This window comes from Mesoplodon mirus, assembly GCF_964341445.2.
Source record: "Mesoplodon mirus genome assembly, chromosome: 10".
Classification (NCBI taxonomy): Eukaryota; Metazoa; Chordata; class Mammalia; order Artiodactyla; family Ziphiidae; genus Mesoplodon; species Mesoplodon mirus.
The window spans coordinates 88024392-88044934 of record NC_138986.1 but is presented as its reverse complement, the minus strand read 5'-3'; the positions used below and the strand labels follow the sequence as shown (position 1 = coordinate 88044934).

Genomic DNA, 20543 nt, shown 5'->3' with positions numbered 1-20543 from the left:
GTAGTAGAAAACCAGTGCCATGCTAGTAAACCTATGTCACGCTCAAAATTTTCTGGATTTTTTTTTACTGGTCCATTAAATCCCAATTCTGGAAACATTGACTTAGCTGAGGCAATCTAAGTCTGGTAGGCTTTAGGAAGTTTCTAGCAATTATCTAATATTGTCCTTATTTGCTAGATATAAAACCTAACTTTTGTCTGGGAGTTAACCAGGGGATAGATGAGGTATTGATGGAAAAAAAGGGTTTTAACCTCAATTATTCCATACTTCTACCATAAAGCTACCAATGGAAAATCTGTATCAGGCAAGTCAAGCCTACAGAACAGAACAGTCATACAGGGAACTGCAGGTCTGTCTGTCAAAGAGTATACTGAGTTCACTCCTCCATTTCAGACAGCTAATCGAAGAAGCATGTTCTGTATTACAGAAACCAGAGAACGTGAAATATGTATGTTACCGGAGAAATATACATATATGTTCTCTCTCTCTTTAGTAGCACGTGCTATCGTGCTCCATTACTTACGCTTGTATTTGAGGTTTTGGTGAATTTTCATACCAGGACAGTGATGAGGTGAAGTTGTAAGAAGCGCTGCTTGGCTGCTTTGTAATGGCATCACATTTACTCTTAGAAGAATACTTAACACTACAAGGAGACTCTCGTGGTGCAGATGGGAAGGACAGACAGCCGGAAGTACAGACAGTAGGCATAGTTATACCATCCCTCAGATAGTCAGTGCTAATCTTTTCAGATCTGATAAATCTTTCTTCTTCTAGGGCACCTCGGTCTGTGCAGTGAGCACGTACTGCCCCAGCCGAAGCGGGGTCATCCGTCTCTTCGTAATACCCATTTTGAACCATTTGTTGGTCCTGCTCTTCTTCCTCCTCATCTTTACCCTGGTCCTGCTGAAGATTACTAATTTCTTTTTCAGAAGCTTCCTTCTGAGGGCTAACTGAATTGCTGTAGCTAATAGTGCACGTGTCAGAAGTATCTGTACTGCTTTGACAGCCAAAATAATTTTCCACAAGCCCTTGCTTTACCATATCAGGACTGGTTGAAAAAGGGTCACCTGTACCCAGGTGCGTTTCATCTTTAACTGTAGGGGCTTCTGAATACATTTGTTTGAGATTTAACGCATCGCTATTTTTTCTTTTCACAGTTCTATCTTCACTGACGTCTGTCCTGGTAGAAATGGAACCTGAAACGACACAAGGGGTGCCTGAACAAACCAGTCCTGAACTTAACGGAACTGCGGTCCCTGCAGGGTCACTAGATTTATCAGGGCTCTGGGAGTCTTTACACACAGTGTCCAAGTTAGGTTTGGAGCTGCAACTACTTTTCACATCACTGGAAGTACCTTCGTCTGAAAAAACAAATTGTAAAGGGTCTTTAGTGCTTGAATTTAAGGAATGTATTGCTATCATTTCATTGTCCAAATGCCCTGAAAACACAACACTCTGCTGTTGCAAGATAATACTTGACTTTTTCCTATCGTCACATTTTGGCACATCAATTGTTCCTAGCTTCAACACGGTTCTGCTATCGCTTAGGTGGCATTCAGGTACAACCAATTTCTTAGGATTTTCATCAGGTGACAGCTCATCGTCAGAAGGCAGAGAGTTTATGGACGCTAAGGATGACTGGATCTCACTGAAAGCACTTGTGCTCTCAGTACAGTGGCTGCCTACTGAAAACTTTACATTATGATCCGGCTTCATCAAAAGCTGAGGAAATAACCGTTCGTTAATGTAAAGACCTTGCCCTTGTGCAGTTTCAAAGACTAGGTCAGGGTTTGGATGTGTTGCAACAGAGCTTGGTTCACTTTCCACACCTGAATCTGAGAACCGAGACGAGGCGCACGTGGCCCTAACATCTGGTAACTGAATTGAGTCTCCACTCACTACAACATGATATTCTCCTGTAGAAGAAGCAGGTTGATTACTTCTTAGCTTAGCTAGTGATTCTCCAACAGAACGACACTTTGCTTCCTGCAAAGCTTCCTTTTCAAGTGTTAGTTCTATAGATTTAGATTTACCATTAGGTTCTAAGGACTCAAAGTTGGGTAGTTGTAAACTATCCACAAATATTTCATCTTGTCGAAGCTCTGTCCAAGGTCCTATTTTAACAGTTATTTTCTCTCCACTGAAAGGGTCTTTATTAGAGGGCTTTACTTCAATTGTCCTAACTCCCGAAGTGGGGGCAGTTTGATGATCATGGCAATCATCTGATGAACTTCTGGATGCCACACTGTGTTCCACTTGTGCAATTTCACTATCGTCCTGGGAGATATCAAGTTTACCTGAAATGGACAAATTTGCACAAAGATTTAGGCTGCCAGAGTTCAAAGGATCAAACAGGTCTGGTTGCATATTTTCAATATCTGGAGACTTTTGTTCAGTTCTCTCTGTATTAGCTGGCAAATAGCTAGCTTCCTTTTGACTTGTCTGTCTGATGTAGGTCTTTAGGTCAAAATTATATCCACATATTGTGGTGTCCAGACCTTCCTTCTGACTATGTGAAGGATTGCCTTCAAAGCTTTTAAAGAGATCATTTGATGCTGTACTTTTCAAACATTTGTAGCCTACCAAAATCACAGAATCCTTAGAGTTCTGTTTTATTAATTTTTTTGTGTTTTCAGGTTTCATTGTTTTCATGAGCTTAGTAACCTTAACCTTGGATTTATTTGATTCTTCATTCTTTCCTTTTAGAGACTTTGTTAGCTGCTTTTCACCTTCTGTAGACCAAAAACTGGAGGCCCCAGCAGGTCTGACTTTCAACTCTGGGCTGGAAAGTCCAGCTAGAGAGCTTTCTTCAGTCTCACATTTATCCATTCTACTGGACTCTGATCTCTGAAGACTCTGAATTCCCATCCAGGGTGCATCTAAGTCTTTTATCCAAAGAAAAAGAAATTCAGGTTTAAAACGAGGTATAAGAACTCATATGATTAAGACTACTTTCTCTGACTATAACTTTCTAATATCCTCAAAAATAAATAAAACTGGAGGGGGGAAAACAGCCCCATATTAAGGAATGGCTTTATGTATATTAGACAGAATATACTGAAAATGACACACACAGCTTACATATTTTAGTTAGATTACACTTACCTTCAGTAACTGCACCTAAATACCTGTCTTCAAAGATCACAGGTAATGAATTGAGATCTCCATCTAATTCACTACACTCAATAGGCAGGGGTGGGAGAGAGCTGCAGAAGGAAGTGTTTTTGAGAGCGGTGCACATCTGGAGGTGACTCTGAGCACTGAAAAACATGTCTTACGTCAGACTGCAATCTAGACAATCACACCAATTTCACCTCATTGTCTCTCCAGGACCACCCCTCCTCAAGACAACCTCCTTACGAAAGAGCTTCTTGGTCAGAGATAAAAACTGGTACGATGAAAATTATGGTTTGTTGACAAAAATTACTGACTAATAAAATTATGGTTTACTGATAAATTATTTAATTTCTATTACACTCTTCTATACTTTTAAATGTTATTTCAAAGTGAGTAATCTGTGCTTAATGTCTGAACATCCTAATTAGCTGAGAATAGCATAGAGGAGAAAGACCAAAAGCTCAAATGCCTGCTAACGACTTGGTGATAATGTTGAAAAAAAAACATCAACACGTACTGATGAATACAATTAACAGCTATTTTAAAAAAGGTATATAACTTTCTAATGCAAAACAGTTTTTTTAAAAAAACTTTCTTACGGAAAATTTGAAACAAATCAAAGTACACAGAGCAGCACCATAAGCCCCATCAACAAACGTTTTCCTTTCTTGCTTTGTCTGTACCTCCACTCACTGCCTACCCACACACCCTATGATTATTTACAGTTGTCTGTTGGGGCATATACTTCACATTTTTGAAACAAACAAATCTTGGCTGCACGATTCTGACCAACAGACACACGATACAGAACATTTTCCACCTGTCCAGAGAGTACTCTCATGTCTTTCCAGGCAAACTCCCAGCCCAAGTCGACACCAAGACAACCACTCTTCTGACTTGCTTCACCTTAGTCTTACGTGTTCCAGAACTTCATATAAACAGAGTCATATATTCTTTACTCTTTTATGTCTGACTTTTTTCACTCAACATAATGTCCTCAAAATATTCTTTAAAGCCAAAGAAAACCAGATCTAAATGTACTCAGTAGGGAAAGTGGAAGGCATCTACTCAGGATATTTGAATTGTAAATCTTTTACATAACAGCAGCAAGTGCCAGTCAGACTACCTGTGAAAATATGTAATACATAATGATAAATGTAAGAGATTCTGACCTGTGAAGATAAAAATACAACAAGATGGCCAAATGAAAGGCTGGAGCCAGGGCTGCGTGGGACTCCCAAGGGTGGGGTAGATCTGTGTGGGGAGGGGTAACACCGCAGTACACTTCTTTATGTAAGGGCAGGGTCTTTAGTGAAGTAATGCATAAGATTAAATGCAATTTGACTAAACAGGAGCTTTCTAAACTTCAAATTCTCCTAATTTCTTCCATTGTAAATATTGTATATTCTGTCACTGATAAATTCTGAGATGATATCTTATGTAAAAGGAAATAGAATCAGTTAAATTTTGGATTTATGCTACTCACTGAAGTTCTTGGTATGCAATGGCAGCTTCTCTTGGATGTTCAAAACAAAAGAATGCCTCAGAAAATCTGCGCACCTGGAAAATTCCAAAAGGGAGTATGAATAACATGGCACATTTAAAAAGTCAGTCAGGAACTGGGTGGCAGGGCAAGAAACCCCCTTTGCAAGGCCCTCCATAACCACCCCTGTGAGAATTACTCTCCCTCCTCAGGGTCGCCAAAGCGCGGTATTTTGGTACTTACTCCAAGAGTTAAAAGAAAGAATAGAATGTAGGTAAGAAATTTCGTTTTACATTATGGATACACCATTCATCCTCCTTGAAGATGGGGATTCTGTTTGTCTTATTTACCACTACATCCCCACACCAAGAACAGCACCCAGCGCACAGAAAAATGGTGGGATAAGCTAGCAGTCCCCGGTGCCGTGTGCCAGGCATCCCAGTACAAACCAGCTGAGCTGATGGTGGACTCGCTGGCTCTGTGACCTTCGGCATTTCACCTTGGAGCCTCGATGACTCTTTTTCAATTACACTTAATACTTATTCTTCATAGGGGGTTATTGCAAAGAATAAACAAGATAATGTATTTGATAGCAGTTTTTAATCTGGAAAGTGTCTATAAATATAAGCTATTACAATTACCACTGTAGCATTCACCACATTTTTTCTTAAAATAATTGTATATGTGAACTGTCTCCCCTCCTAATGGGTAATGTTCTTTAGAGTAGGAACTGTGTTTTGGATGATCTTTGCTATCCCCCCAAAATATGTCTTGGTATGTTACAGAAGCAAGTACTTGGTAAATACTGGTCAAATCTAGTTGAATATTTCTTCCATCATATTTGTATTCTGACTGTTTCATTTCTAACTATGCAGGAAAAGGCTTTGTCAGCTACCGGAGCAACTGAAGCAACAGTAAGGGGATGGAAAAGATATTTTGTTTGAAGGGTACGTGGAGGAGAGAGAAATGATATTACATCTTGGAATTATATTACACCTAAAATTTTTTTCTAAAGGGAAATACAACTTAGGGGTTTTTGGTTTTAAATGTACAATGAGGGGCTTCCCTGGTGGCGCAGTGGTTAAGAATCCACCTGGCAATGCAGGGGACACGGGTTCGAGCCCTGGTCTGGGAAGATCCCACATGCCACGGAGCAACTAAGCCCATGTGCCACAACTACTGAGCCTGTGCTCTGGAGCCCACGAGCCACAACTACTGAAGCCTGTGCCACAACTACTGAAGCCCACATGGCCTAGAGCCCTTGTGCTGCAACTACTGAGCTCATGCGCCACAACTGCTGAAGCCCACACGCTCTAGGGCCCATGTGCCCCAACTACTGAGCCAGCGTGCTGCAACTATTGAAACCTGCATGCCTACAGCCCATGCTCCACAATAAGAGAAGCCACTGCAATGAGATGCCCGCTCACTGCAACGAAGACTAGCTCCTGCTCACCACCACTAGAGAAAGCCTGCAGGCAGTGGCAAAGACCCAAGACAGCCAAAGAAAAAAAAATTCAAAAAAAGAGTCAAATATTTTAAAAGCCAATGCAGAAAATTATGTATTATATGCTCCCCCTTGTATTTTAAAAAAGAGAGGAGAGGCTGGTGGTGATGGGGTTCTGGACATGCTACCCCAAATTATGGCACCTTGGCATATTGAATATCTTAAGATGAAGAAATTTAAGAAAAGGAAGAGCAGGAAAGTCAGCCTGACCTCCTCACCAACCCTTCTCCCCTAAAACAGGTCATAAAACCCTCATGTGAGAGGTGCCCTCACTATACCCAGAGGAATGGAACGTCCATTCTTATCTCCCAAAACAAAGGAATGCCAAGAAGAAGCCTACAAACAGGCCTTGCTAATAAATTCCCTCGGTTTACTACAATTACTTCATACTCCTTAATCTATCATATTCCTTCATGAACTGTCAACTTTTCATCAAGCCTATCATAAAATACTCAGGTCTGTTTCTTTGGGTCTTCATTTCCTTATGAAGGCTACCTTGTCACATAAAACTTACATTAAACAAATTTGTACACTTCCCAGGGCTTCCCTGGTGGCGCAGTGGTTAAGAATCTGCCTGCCAATGCAGCAGACATGGGTTCCAGCCCTGGTCCAGGAAGATCCCACATGCTGCGGAGCAACTAAGCCCGTGCACCACAACTACTGAGCCTGCGCTTCAGAGCCCGTGAGCCACAACTACTGAGCCCACGTGCCACAACTACTGAAGCCCGCGCGCCTAGAGCCTATGCTCCGCAACAAGAGAAGCCACCACAAGAAGCCCATGCACCGCAACGAAGAGTAGCCCCTGCTCACCGCAACTAGAGAAAAGCCTGCGCGCAGCAATGAAGATCCAATGCAGCCAAAAAAAGAAAAAATGTACAGTGAATTGGAGAAACGTTTTACTCGTCATCAAGTTATAGCCAGTTGAGTTTCTGACTTCCTAAGCTTGTCTCCCTGAGTTGGTGAGACTGGGTCTTCAGAGGGACAAGTCGACAGGGGGCAACGAAATGTCTGTGGGAAGGACGCAACTGTCTTCACCTTCAAATGCTGCTGACGGCCGCTTCTTCCTCTCCAACACTAAGGGAGACATGAGGAAAACTTATCTGCCTGCCTGCCTGCCTGTCTGTCTGTTAGAGGTATTTTCCCCGAGGGCTGTAAAGTGTAAAGAAATGCAGCCTGAAGTCATCTGGATTCCTGCAGCTGCAGCTGGGCCTGCCTCCCCACCATCCCTGATCCCTACAATAAGAACCACCATTTCTGGACAGCATCCTCCCTACCAGGCTCCGTGCTAAGCACTTTAGTTTCACTCTTTGATTTGAACCATGTAAAAACCCTATGAAGTGGATATATCTTCATTTAACAAGTGAGGCAAGACAACATAGCTGGGCTGTGATACACATGGGATTCAAATAAGGACTTGAGAAAAGTGTCAAGAATTGTGCTCCAACCACTGATCCCTTCCCTTCTGCATAAGGACTCCCTGTTATCATAAAGTCTTTCCTTTCCTCTCTGCTCCCAGATGAGGTTCTCTGTCTGAACTTTCTCCTGCCCTGATTTCCGGGCAGTGGCAACCCATGAGGAAGAAGGCTGGCAACAGCACTGTGAGGCCATAACTAAGGCATCACTGCCACCTGATGGCAGCACAGCTTAATTCTGGGCAAAAGGCAGGCATAGAAGAAAATGTCAAATTTACAAACTCAGGATATGAGTAACAGATATTAATACTTTGGTATATATATATATATATCTGTAAGACACGTTTTGAGTATGTACCCTAATTTGAAAGAATCCACTTATTTGGCAATATCAACTATTCAAAATTTAACTAGGACGTTAAAAAAAAGGTTTTAAGGGCTCAAAATAGGTGTTTATAGTGCTTTAAAGAGTTAAATGTTCCTTTATCTATGTTCACCCTAATATGTTGTTTAAATTGCTAAGCAAGGTTTACTATAATAATTTTAATAAGTAGTTATTAATATAACTATATTTATTATAATGTAATATATTAATCACATATTATTATAATATTTACTACAATAATTTTATACATCCTCATCCAGGTTAGTTTCTAATCTGTAGTACAGAGTCTAAATATGTGATATATTATCTATGTTGCCTTGAAGAAAGAAGGCACCTCACAAATGTTCACTGAACAAATGTTTCTTTTTTTGAATTTCTGAACTTTATTTTTTTATACAGCAGGTTCTTATTAGTTATCCGTTTTATACCTATTAGTGTATATATGTCAATCCCAATCTCCCAGTTCATCCCACACCCCCGCCCCACCGCTTTCCCTGCTTGGTGTACGTACATTTGTTCTCTACATCTGTGTCTCTATTTCTGCCCTGCGAACTGGTTCATCTGTACCATTTTTCTAGGTTCCACATATATGTGTTAATGTGTGATAATTGTTTTTCTCTTTCTGACTTACTTCACTCTGTATGGCAGTCTCTACGTCCATCCACGGATCTGCAAATGGCACTATTTCATTCCCTTTTATGGCTGAGTAATATTCTATTGTATATATGTACCACATCTTCTTTATCCATTCGTCTGTTGATGGACATTTAGTTTGCTTCCATGTCCTGGCTATTGTAAACAGTGCTGCAATGAACACTGGGGTGCATGTGTCTTTTTGAATTATGGTTTTCTCTGGGTATATGCCCAGTAGTGGGATTGCTGGATCATATGGTAATCTATTTTTAGTATCTTAAGGAACCCCCATACTGTTCTCCATAGTGGCTGTATCAATTTACATTCCCACCAACAGTGCAAGAGGGTTCCCTTTTCTCCACACCCTCTCCAGTATCTGTTGTCTGTAGATTTTCTGATGATGCCCATTCTAACTGGTGTGAGGTGATACCTCATTGTAGTTTTGATTTGCATTTCTCTAATAATTAGTGATGTGGTTCTTGGCCATCTGTATGTCTTCTTTGGAGAAATGTCTATTTAGGTCTTCTGTCCATTTTTGGATTGGGTTGTTTGGCTTTTTTAATATTGAGCTGCATAAGCTGTTTATATATTCTGGAGATTAATCCTTTGTTGATTTGTTTGCAAATATTTTCTCCTGTTCTGACGGTTGTCTTTTCATCTTGTTTGTAGTTTGCTTTGCTTTGCAAAAGCTTTGAAGTTTCATTAGGTCCCATTTGTTTATTTTTGTTTTTATTTCCATTACTCTAGGAGGTGGATCAAAAAAGATCTTGCTGTGATTTATGTCAAAGAGTGTTCTTCCTCTGTTTTCCTCTGAGAGTTTTATAGTGTCCAGTCTTACATTTAGGTCTTTAATCCATTTTGAGTTTATTTTTGTGTATGGTGTTAGGGAGTGTAGCTTTTACATGTAGCTGTCCAGTGTTCCCAGCACCACTTACTGAAGAGACTGTCTTTTCTCCATTGTATATCCTTGCCTCCTTTGTCATAGATTAGTTGACCATAGGTGCGTGGGTTTATCTCTGGGCTTTCTATCCTGTTCCATTGATCTATATTTCTGTTTCCGTGCCAGTATCACATTGTCTTCATTACTGTAGCTTTGTAGTATAGTCTGAAGTCAGGGAGTCTGATTCCTACTGCTCCGTTTTTTTCCCCCAAGACTGCTTTGGCTATTGGGGGTCTTTTGTGTCTCCAGACAAATTTTAAGATTTTTTGTTCTAGTTCTGTAAAAAATGCCATTGGTAACTTGATAGGGATTGCATTGAATCTGTAGATTGCTTTGGGTAGTATAGTCATTTTCACAATATTGATTCTTTAAATCCAAGAACATGACATATCTCTCCACCTGTTTGTGTCATCTTTGATTTCTTCCACCAGTGTCTTATAGTTTTCTGCATACAGGTCTTTTGCCTCCCTAGGTAGGGTTCTTCCTAGGTATTTTATTCTTTCTGTTGCAGTGGTAAATGGGAGTGTTTCCTTAATTTCTCTTTCAGATTTTTCATCATTAGTGTATAGAAATGCAAGAGATTTCTGTGCATTAATTTTGTATCCTGCAACTTTACCAAATTCAACGATTAGCTCTAGTAGTTTTCTGGTGGCATCTTTAGGATTCTCTATGTATAGTATCATGTCATCTGCAAACAGTGACAGTTTTACTTCCTCTTTTCCAATTTGTATTCCTTTTATTTCTCTTCCTTCTCTGGTTGCCGTGGCTAGGACTTCCAAAACTATGCTGAGTAACAGTGGCGAGAGTGGACATCCCTGTCTTCTTCCTGATCTTAGAGGAAATGCTTTAAGTTTTTCACCATTGAGAATGATGTTTGCTGTGGGTTTGTCGTATATGGCCTTTATTATGTTGAGGTAGGTTCCCTCTATGCCCACTTTCTGGAGACTTTTTATCATAAATGGGTGTTCAATTTTGTGAAAAGTTTTTTCTGCAACTACCTAGATGATCATACGGTTTTTATTCCTCACTTTGTTAATATGGTGTATCACACTGATTGATTTGTGTATATTGAAGAATCCTTGCATCCCTGGGATAAATCCCACTTGATCATGGTGTATGATCCTTTTAATGTGTTGTTGGATTCTGTTTGCTAGTATTTTGTTGAGGATTGTTGCATCTATATTCATCAGTGCTATTGGTCTGTAATTTTAATTTTTTTTAGTTATCTTTGTCTGGTTTTGGTATCATGGTGATGGTGACCTCATAGAGGCCTCATAGAATGAGTTTGGGAGTGTTCCTTCCTCTGCTATATTTTGGAAGAGTTTGAGAAGGATGGGTGTTAGCTCTTCTCTAAATGTTTGATAGAATTCACCTGTGAAGACATCTGGTCCTGGACTTTTGTCTGTTGGAAGATTTTAAATCATAGTTTCAATTCATTACTTGTGATTGGTCTGTGCATATTTTCTGTTTCTTCCTGGTTCAGTCTTGGAAGGTTATACCTCTCTAAGAATTTGTCCATTTCTTCCAGGTTGTCCATTTTATTGGCATGGAGTTGCTTGTAGTAGTCTCTTAGGATGCTTTGTATTTCTGCAGTGTCTGTTGTAACTTCTCCTTTTTCATTTCTCATTTTATTGATTTGAGTCCTCTCCCTCTTTTCCTTGATGAGTGTGGCTAATGGTTTATCAATTTTATCTTCTCAAAGAATAAGCTTTTCGTTTTATTGATCTTCGCTATTGTTTTCTTTGTTTCTATTTCATTTATTTCTGCTCTGATCTTTATGATTTCTTTCCTTCTGCTAACTTTGGGTTTTGTTTGTTCTTCTTTCTCTAGTTCCTTTAGGCGTAGGGTTAGATTGTTTATGAGATTTTTCTTGCTTCCTGAGGTAGGCTTGTATTGCTATAAACTTCCCTCTTAGAACTGCTTTTGCTGCATCCCATAGGCTTTGGATCATCTTGTTTTCATTGTCATTTGTCTCTAGGCATTTTTTGATTTCCTTAGTGATCTTTTGGTTATTTAGTAATGTATTGTTTAGCCTCCCTGTGTTTGTGTTTTTTACATTATTTTCTCTGTAATTGATTTTTAATCTCATAGCATTGTGGTCGGAAAAGATGCTTGATATGATTTCAATTTTCTTAAATTTACCAAGGCTTGATTTGTGACCCAAGATGTGATCTATCCTGGAGAGTGTTCCGTGCGCACTTGAGACGAAAGTGTAATCTGCTGTTTTTGGATGGAATGTCCTATAAATATCAATTAAATCTATCTGGTCTATTGTGTCATTTAAAGCTTGTGTTTCCTTATTTATTTTCATTATGGATGATCTGTCCATTGGTGTAAGTGAGATGTTAAAGTCCCCCACTATTATTGTGTTACTGTTGATTTCCTCTTTCAGAGCTGTTAGCAGTTGCCTTATGTATTGAGGTGCTCCTATGTTGGGTGCATAAATATTTATAATTGTTACATCTTCTTCTTGGATTGAACCCTTGATCATTAGGTAGTGTCCTTCCTTGTCTCTTGTAACATTCATTATTTTAAAGTCTATTTTATCTGATATGAGTATTGCTACTTCAGCTTTCTTTTGATTTCCATTTGCATGGAATATCTTTTTCCATCCCCTCACTTTCAGTCTGCATGTGTCCCTAGGTCTGAAGTGGGTCTCTTGTAGACAGCATATATATGGGTCTTGTTTTTGCATCCATTCAGCGAGCCTGTGTCTTTTGGTTGGGGCATTTAATCCATTTACATTTATGGAAATTATTGATATGTATGTTCCTATTACCATTTTCTTAATTGTTATGGGTTTGTTTTTGTAGGTCCTTTTCTTCTCTTGTGTTTCCCACTTAGAGAAGTTCCTTAGCATTTGTTGTAGAGCTGGTTTGGTGGTGCTGAATTCTCTTAGCTTTTGCTTCCTCTGTAAAGATTTTGATTTCTCCATTGAATCTGAATGAGATCCTTGCTGGGTAGAGTAATCTTGGTGGTAGGTTCTTCCCTTTCATCACTTTAAATATATCATGCCACTCCCTTCTGGCTTGTAGACTTTCTGCTGAGAAATCAGCTGTTAACCTTATGGGAGTTCCCTTGTATGTTATTTGTTGTTTTTCCCTTGTTGCTTTCAATAATTTTTCTTTGTCTTTAATTTTTGTCTATTTGATTATTATGTGTCTCGGTGTGTTTCTCTTTGGGTTTATCGTGCCTGGGACTCTCTGTGCTTCCTGGACTTGGGTGGCTATCTCCTTTCCCATGTTAGGGAAGTTTTATAGTCTCTTCAAATATTTTCTTGGGTCCTTGCTCTCTCTCTTCTCCTTCTGAGACCCCAATAATGCGAATGTTGTTGCGTTTAATGTTGTCCCAGAGGTCTCTTAGGCTGTCTTCATTTCTTTTCATTCTTTTTTCTTTATTCTGTTCCACGGCAGTGAATTCCACCATTCTGTCTTCTGGGTCACTTATCCGTTCTTCTGCCTCAGTTATTCTGCTATTGATTTCTCCTAGTGTATTTTTCATTTCAGTTATTGTATTGTTCATCTCTGTTTGTTTGTCCTTTAATTCTTCTAGGTGTTTGTTCTTTAATTCTTCTAGGTCTTTCTTAAATATTTCTCGCATCTTCTCGATCTTTGCCTCCATTCTTTTTCCGACGTCCTGGATCATCTTCACTATCATTATTCTGAAATCTTTATTTGGAAGGTTGCCTATCTCCATTTCATTTAGTTGTTTTTCTGGGGTTTTACCTTGTTCCTTCATCTGGTACATTGCCCTCTGCCTTTTCATCTTGTCTATCTTTCTGTGAATGTGGTTTTTGTTCCACAGGTTGCAGGGTTGTAGTTCTTCTTGCTTCTGCTGTCTGCCCTCTGGTGGATGAGGCTATCTGAACCAATGTTCTTTAAGTTCTTTTTATACAAACCTGATTTATGCTTACTATTAGATACAACCCCTATTGGTTTAAGTTATTTGGTTTCTCAATCCACAGTACATTATAAAGAGCAAATGAAACCAAGGGAAAAGGAGAATTAGAGTATACATAGTATATATAGGCATTAAGTACACATAATATACTAGACAAAGGAAATGAGAACTTGATGCTGAAACAAAAAGGCCCCCCTTAAAGAAAACCTAGAAAATTCCCATAAAAAGCAGATAAAATAAGTAAAAAAATTAACATAACTTGGGCCTCTCTAATGGAAGATCTACTATCCAGACATTTTTGAGAGCATAGGGCACCAGCGTACTATTAAAGCAGAATATATTACACAAGATTCATAATGATAACTAAGTCACTTTGAAAGGGCTAGATTAGGTTCCATATACTTTGCTTCAGAAAGTAAGCAACCATGAAGCACACTAGAAAGTTTTCATTTAAAATGGTCAAAAATAATTTAAGGAAAAAATCAGCCCTTTAAAAAGCACATATTGGATGATAACAAAATTCACTTTTGGGTAGACTTATTTCCTGAAAATGCTGGGCATGTTTTTTGTATATACACATAAAAGCTATAATACATTTTATGTTAATAATTACATTAACAATGGAAGTCTGCCTAAACCATGGAAAATAGGAAATAAATAGCATCAAACTAAATATTATAAACAATATGTTCTCAGAAAGTACTTCTACTTTATTAAAAAAGATAGAGCTTAATATATTAAGGTTCATTGATACAGTTGTACTGAAGGAATATCAGATGAAGTAGTTTTAGAGATGAGTTCTTAAAAATGCAAACTGTGTAACATTTTGAATAGATAACACATCATTGTAAAGAAACCTTTAAGTGGGAAAGGATGGCTATACAAGTTATTTCTAACTCTTTCCCTCTTCTAGAGCACAGAAAGCATCAATACACTTGAAAATGTTATGATGTTAAAATCTCTGTAAAAGTTAATAAGAATTCCTGACCCTCCACCCTTGTTAGGGGAAGCTAGTGGCTACACATTAGAATCCAGGGTCCTGCTGATCCATATGGAAGCTTTAAAGGGCAAATTCAAAAAGGTGCTCCTTCAGAACAGAATGGAGATTCCTCAAAAAACTAAAAACAGAACTACCATATAATCCAGCAATCCCACTCCTGTGCATATATCTGGAGAAAACTCTAATTCAAAAGGATACATGCACCCCAATGTTCATTGCAGCACTATTCACAGTAGCCAAGACATGTAAGCAACCTAAATGTCCACTGACAGATGAATGTGTGAAGAAGATGTGGTACATATATACAATGGAATACTACTCAGCTATAAAAAAGAATGAAATAATGCCATTTGCAGCAACATGGATGGACCTGGAGATGATCATACTAAGTGCAGTAAATCAGACAGAGAAAGACAAATATCATATGATATCACTTATAGGTGAAATCTAAAATAGGACACAAACGAACTTATCTATGAAACACAAACAGACTCACAGACTAGAGAATAGACTTGCGGCTGCCAAGCAGGAGGGTGTTGGGGGAGGGAAGGAGGGGGAGTTTGGGATTCGCAGATGCAAACTAGTATATATAGAACAGATAAACAACAAGGTCCTACTGTATAGCCCAGAGAACTATATTCAATATCCTGTGATAAACCATAATGGAAAAGAAAGGAAAAAACAGAAACAAAAACAAAAAGGTGCTCCTTCCACAGGCAGATACAACCTGCCTCCAGGGAGGAGAGGACAGATTTCAGTTCCCACTCCCCCTAGTAGAATGCTCTTATTCAGGGAAAAGCCTAACCCTGTTAATCACTTGGAGAATTTTTTAAAAATTACCCATGCCTGGGCCCCATTCAGCACTGGTAAGTTTTAAAGTTCCCTAGGTGATTCTAATGTACAGCCATGGTTGAAAAGCACTATTTAACTTCTACTTAGATCGTGACAGAGAAACTAGTATTGGATTGACTCTACTGAAAACAACTTATAAAACTGCACAAGATACAGGAGCAACTGTTTCAAGCACTGAAGAACATCAACTAGACATGCAAAGAAGCTGGAAGATGTAACTTACAACCAAGAGATAAAAGCAGTTAGTAGAAGTAGACTCCAAGATAATCTAGGTGTTAGAATTAGCAGGCAAGTACTTTTCTTTCTCTTTTTAAATAATTAATAGACTAAGTTTTTCAGAGCAGTTTTAGGTTTAGAGAAAAATTGATCAGAAAGTATAGCGAGTTCCAATTATACCCCAAGCCCCCAAGTTTCTCCTATTATTTACGTCTTGTATCATGGTGATGCATTTGTTATAACTGACGAACCAATATTGATACATTATTATTAACTAAAGTCCATCATTTACATTAAGGTTCACCCTTGTTGTTGTGAATTGTATGGGCTTTGACAAATGTATAGTGACACGTATCCACCATTACAATATCATAGAGAACAGTTTTACTGCCCTAAAAATCTCCTATGCTCCACCCACTAGACTATCTCCCAATCCCCCTGAGCCCCTGGCGACCACTGATTATTTATTTATAGTTTTTCCTTTTCCAGAATGTCATAGAATTGGAATCATATAGTAGGTAATTCTTCAGATTGGCTTCTTTCATTTAGCAGTGATATACTTTTTTTTTTTTTTTTTTTTGCCATATGCAGGCCTCTCACCGTTGTGGCCTCTCCCGTTGCGGAGCACAGGCTCCGGACGTGCAGGCTCAGCGGCCACGACTCACGGGCCCAGCTGCTCCGCGGCATGTGGGATCTTCCCGGACCGGGGCACGAACCCGTGTCCCCTGCATCGGCAGGTGGACTCTCAACCACTGCGCCACCAGGGAAGCCCAGCAGTGATATACTTTTAAGGTTTCTCTATGTCTTTTCATGGTTTGATAGCTTATTTCTTTTTATTACTGAAAAATATTCCATCGTGTAAATACACAACAGTTTGTTTAGCCATTCACTTGATGAAGGACATCTAAGTTTTGGCAAGTATAAAAAAAAAGTTGCTGTAGATATCTGAGTGCAGGTTTTTGTGCAGACCTAAGTTTTTAACTAATTTGGGTAAATACCAAAGAGCATGGTAGCTGGATTATTATGTAAGAGTATGTTTAGATTTATATGAAACTGTCAAACTGTCTTCCAAAGTGTTTTTATCATTTTGCATTCCCAACAGCAATGAATGAGAGTTCCTGTTGCTCCATATCTTCACAAATATTTAGTGCTGTCAGTGTTTTCAATTTTAGTCATTCTTACAGGTGTGCATGGTATCTCACTGTTGCTTTAATTTGCAAATCCCTAATAATGTATAAGTTGGGTATTTTCCTTCCCCCAAGTGAAAGGCTAGAGAGGGCTGGAGCTGGGTCCCCCAGGTCAGCTGGACTCTAGAAAGACAGTTTCTGAGGAGGAAGGTCTTGTTAAGAAGGACAGAATGCTCTGGATGTTTTACAAATGGCTATTTCAAGTTCCCCGGTGGTCCAGTGGTTAAGACTCCACCTTCCAATACAAATGGCTATTTCCCCCTCTCCCTGCATGAGGGAATTTCTCTGATTTGAACTACGTGAACCTGGTAGGGTTCCTGGAGCTAAAGCTCATAGAAGTGTGGGTGTCCCCTAAGACTGGGCCCTCCTGGAGTTATTAACTCAAGCTTGTTCACACTGAGACTCCAGAAATTCATCAATTACAGTTTAAGTTTTGCTCTCCTGGTACTGGCTCCTGGTGACTTCTGTTCATGGGTTGGTTTCTGCTTTGGTAAGATGTGATTCTCTGTAACTGGCTAGCCATCTCTCCAGTTTGGGGGTCAGGAGTTTATCCTGTGGCCTCGGTTCTCTAATGGACCTAAAAAGATGTGTTGATATTCGGTTTGTTCAGCTCTTTTCTTGTTGTTAGAAAGGGAGTGATGAAGTCCAAGCCTCTTAAAGCTGGATCAGAAACCAGAAGTTTAGGCAAGTACTTTCAAGCCATAAGTATAAACTGGCCAATGACCGGGCGAAGCTGGTCATAATGAATGAAGAGATGAGGAACCTTAGCAGAAAAATGAAACAATTAAAAAAAGAAAAGAACCAAAGGCAAATGTTGGAAGTAAAAAGTATATATCTGAAATGAAAATTTTACTAGACAAGATTTAAAGCAGATTAGACACTATAGAAATGAGTCAGTGGATTCAAAGATGGAACAACAGAAATTATTCACTCTGAAGAGCACAGAGAAAAACTACTAAGAAACAAAAAAATATCAAATAGTGTAAAAAAGTGAAATCAGAGTGCCAGAGAGAGAGAGTAGAGGGGAAAACTGGGGCAGAAAAATTCTGTAGTTCTAATGGCTAAAATTTTGATAAAAATATCACCCTGCAGATATGAGCATCTCGGCAAATCACAAGATAAATAAACATAAAGATAAATACCAAGAAAATATATTTAGATAAATATAAAGAAAATATATAAACTACAAGCAATATAAAGAAAACTACAACAAGGCACCATCAGAGTCAAACTGCTGCAAACCAAAGATAAGGAGAAAATTACAACAGGAGCTGGAGGGAAACAACAATATAAATGACAACTGATTTCTCATCAGAGATTATGGAGGATGGATGATAGAGGTATGTCTTTAAAATACTGATACAGGAAAAAAAAGTTAATCCAGAATATTGATTAAACAACCATATCAATCAACTTGACCTAATTTATTTATTTATTTATTTTTGGCTGTGCCATGCACCTTGTGGCATCTTAGTTCCCTGACCAGGCACTGAACCCAGGCAACTGCAGTGAAAGCACCAAGTCCTAACCACTGGACTGCCAGGGAGTTCCCAACTGTAAATATATATGTTCCCAACACCAGAACACATGAATATATTAAGCAAATACTAACAGATCTGAAGGGAGAAATAGAAAGTGACACAGTAAGTCCCCTACATACGAACGAGTTCTGTTCCGAGAGTGTGTTCGTAAGGCCAATTTGTTTGTAAGTCCAACAAGGTTAGCCTAGGTACCCAACTAACACAATCAGCTATACGGTACTGTACTGTAATAGGTTTATAGTACTTTTCACACAAATAATACATAAAAGACAAACACAAAAAATAAAGAAAACATTTTTGATCTTACAGTACAGTACCTTGAAAAGTACAGTAGTGCAGTACAACAGCTGGCGCTTCTTAGCAGTACCAGCTACATCACCGCTGCTTTTACGCTTGCTTCCGGACATCCTGGGCTTGAAATAAAGACACTATACTACTGTATTCTATACAGTACAGTACAGTAAAATACACGAAAGCACAACCACTTGCAGAGGATGCAAGCACGTGACAATGTAGCCAGACATGTGAACTAACTTACGTGACTGGACACGCAAACATGTGTTCGCATCTTTCAAAGTTCACAACTTGAAGATTCATATGTAGGGGACTTACTGTACTCATTAAAATGCTCTAACATCACTTTTTAAAAACTTACCCTCAAAGTATGGTGCTCTTGTGCTAGTAATAGTCTTAGCTCTTCATGTAGTGTTATAACTTCCAGAAACTGTCCCCATAAAGCCATTAGAAGTGAGCAAAGTTGCGCGAGATTCATATTTATAAGTTCTGCCAGTTCATCAGGATTCTCTATTTTCTGAAATGACAAGGAAAAAAACCTTTACTGCTCTCTGAGAATTACCATAACACACCTATATATATTACTGGGAATATTAATACAAAGGCAAATTTTTAGTTTTAAAAAATGTGTGTGTGCATTTGCATGTGTGTGTGTGTGCGCTTGCATGTGTGTGTAGAGAGAGACCAACTGACCCATGGCTTTTTTCTATCTGATAGTTACTACAGCACTTTTCGACCATTTAACCAATATTTCAATACCGGAGGTATCTTGTTACTGAAATAACATCATAGTCTAAAGTTACAAATCAGGATTCTATAGAACATGATCAAATTCAAACACTAAAATACTGGGAATTTTAAACACAATGTACAAATCATGATGAAAGTTATAAAAATTTTGAAAGATGATGAAATCTTAAAATCTGATTTTTTTCCCCATCAGCTAAGTAAAGTACTTAAAAGATCCGTAACTCCTCAGAAAGGACTGAGACACTCTCTAAAGTACTGCTTTGCCCTCACGCCTGTGCCCCTAGATTTTATTTTGCTGGCGGGAATCCTTTCATAGAGCTGTCGAACACTTCTTTCTTTCTCTTTTCTAACAACTCACTCACCCAGTATTTACTGCTCACATTTTACATGCTAAGGCCTACATTCTACAGACACCAAGATTAATATGAAAAGTTTGCAGTCTAATGAGGAAAGAAAAGTGGGTAAACGATTACAATATACTATTATGAGTGTTCTAATAGTGGTATTAAATTATCCCCTTTATTTAAATATTCACCTAAACTGATGATGGAAGTTAAGAGTACTGAATGAGATGCAGAATCTTCTAAAAGGCATTTGGTTTTCTTGAACTGATAAAATAAGAACTTCTAAACAAAGAATAACAAAGGACTATAAATCAGAATGATGTTTCTCTTTGGTCAAGTATTTTTATCATGAGGACAGGCTTTTCCTCAATACACTGAGGCAGCAGTCAGTCTTCAGAGAGGTAATATCTTGATGCAAAAATCTGTCTTTAATTACTAGTAACACTAAGAAATCTACTTTAAATACATACATGGGTGCTGATCTCATTTTCCTACCGTAAAGACGGAAGAAGTCTGCTCAGATTGAAGCTGACAGCCATTCCCGCCTACAGACCAATGATGGCCTCATTTATGGCTCTGGATCACATCTCCCTGAGCTCTAAATCTAGCATCTACTGGATGACTGTACTTGGACAGTTCAACGTGTCCTAAACTGCACTGCACCCTCCCTTTCTAAAAACAAACAAAACCCCCAAATGTTGCTTATCACATATGACCCTCTTTCTCTCAGTTTGTATTGGCTTCCTTTTGAAGTCTGCAATCCAGCAGCCTTTTCTTCCCCAACCCAAACCAAGCTTCCATTTATCTTCTTAACTAAGAGAACACTTAAAACAAAAACTCAGCAACATTAGTAAGAAAGGAAGGGATCGTGTCTTATTCACTTTTGTGACTCTGGTTACTGGTACACAGTAGTCCCTCAATAAATACTTACTGGACGAATAAATGAATGAATGAATAAGGAATTACAGGCCTCAGATAAGGAAAA

The 20543-nt window shown here is 38.8% G+C and overlaps 1 protein-coding gene across 8 annotated transcripts in view; it reads right to left on the bottom strand.

Annotated features, from left to right (window-relative positions):
- The window catches only part of FAM135A (family with sequence similarity 135 member A), a 116757-nt gene that overhangs the window by 26405 nt on the left and 69809 nt on the right, over positions 1-20543 (bottom strand). For 5 of the 8 annotated variants that reach the window (XM_082634158.1, XM_082634157.1, XM_082634160.1 and 2 more), the window contains 4 exons: positions 18826-18981; positions 4604-4677; positions 3106-3260; positions 524-2885 (listed from right to left, as the gene is read on the bottom strand). In XM_082634158.1, the coding sequence (XP_082490284.1) occupies positions 524-2885; positions 3106-3260; positions 4604-4677; positions 18826-18981 (2747 nt within the window). The remainder of the gene's footprint in view (positions 1-523; positions 2886-3105; positions 3261-4603; positions 4678-18825; positions 18982-20543) is intronic. The other 3 variants (XM_082634162.1, XM_082634161.1, XM_082634164.1) reach the window with 2 other exon arrangements.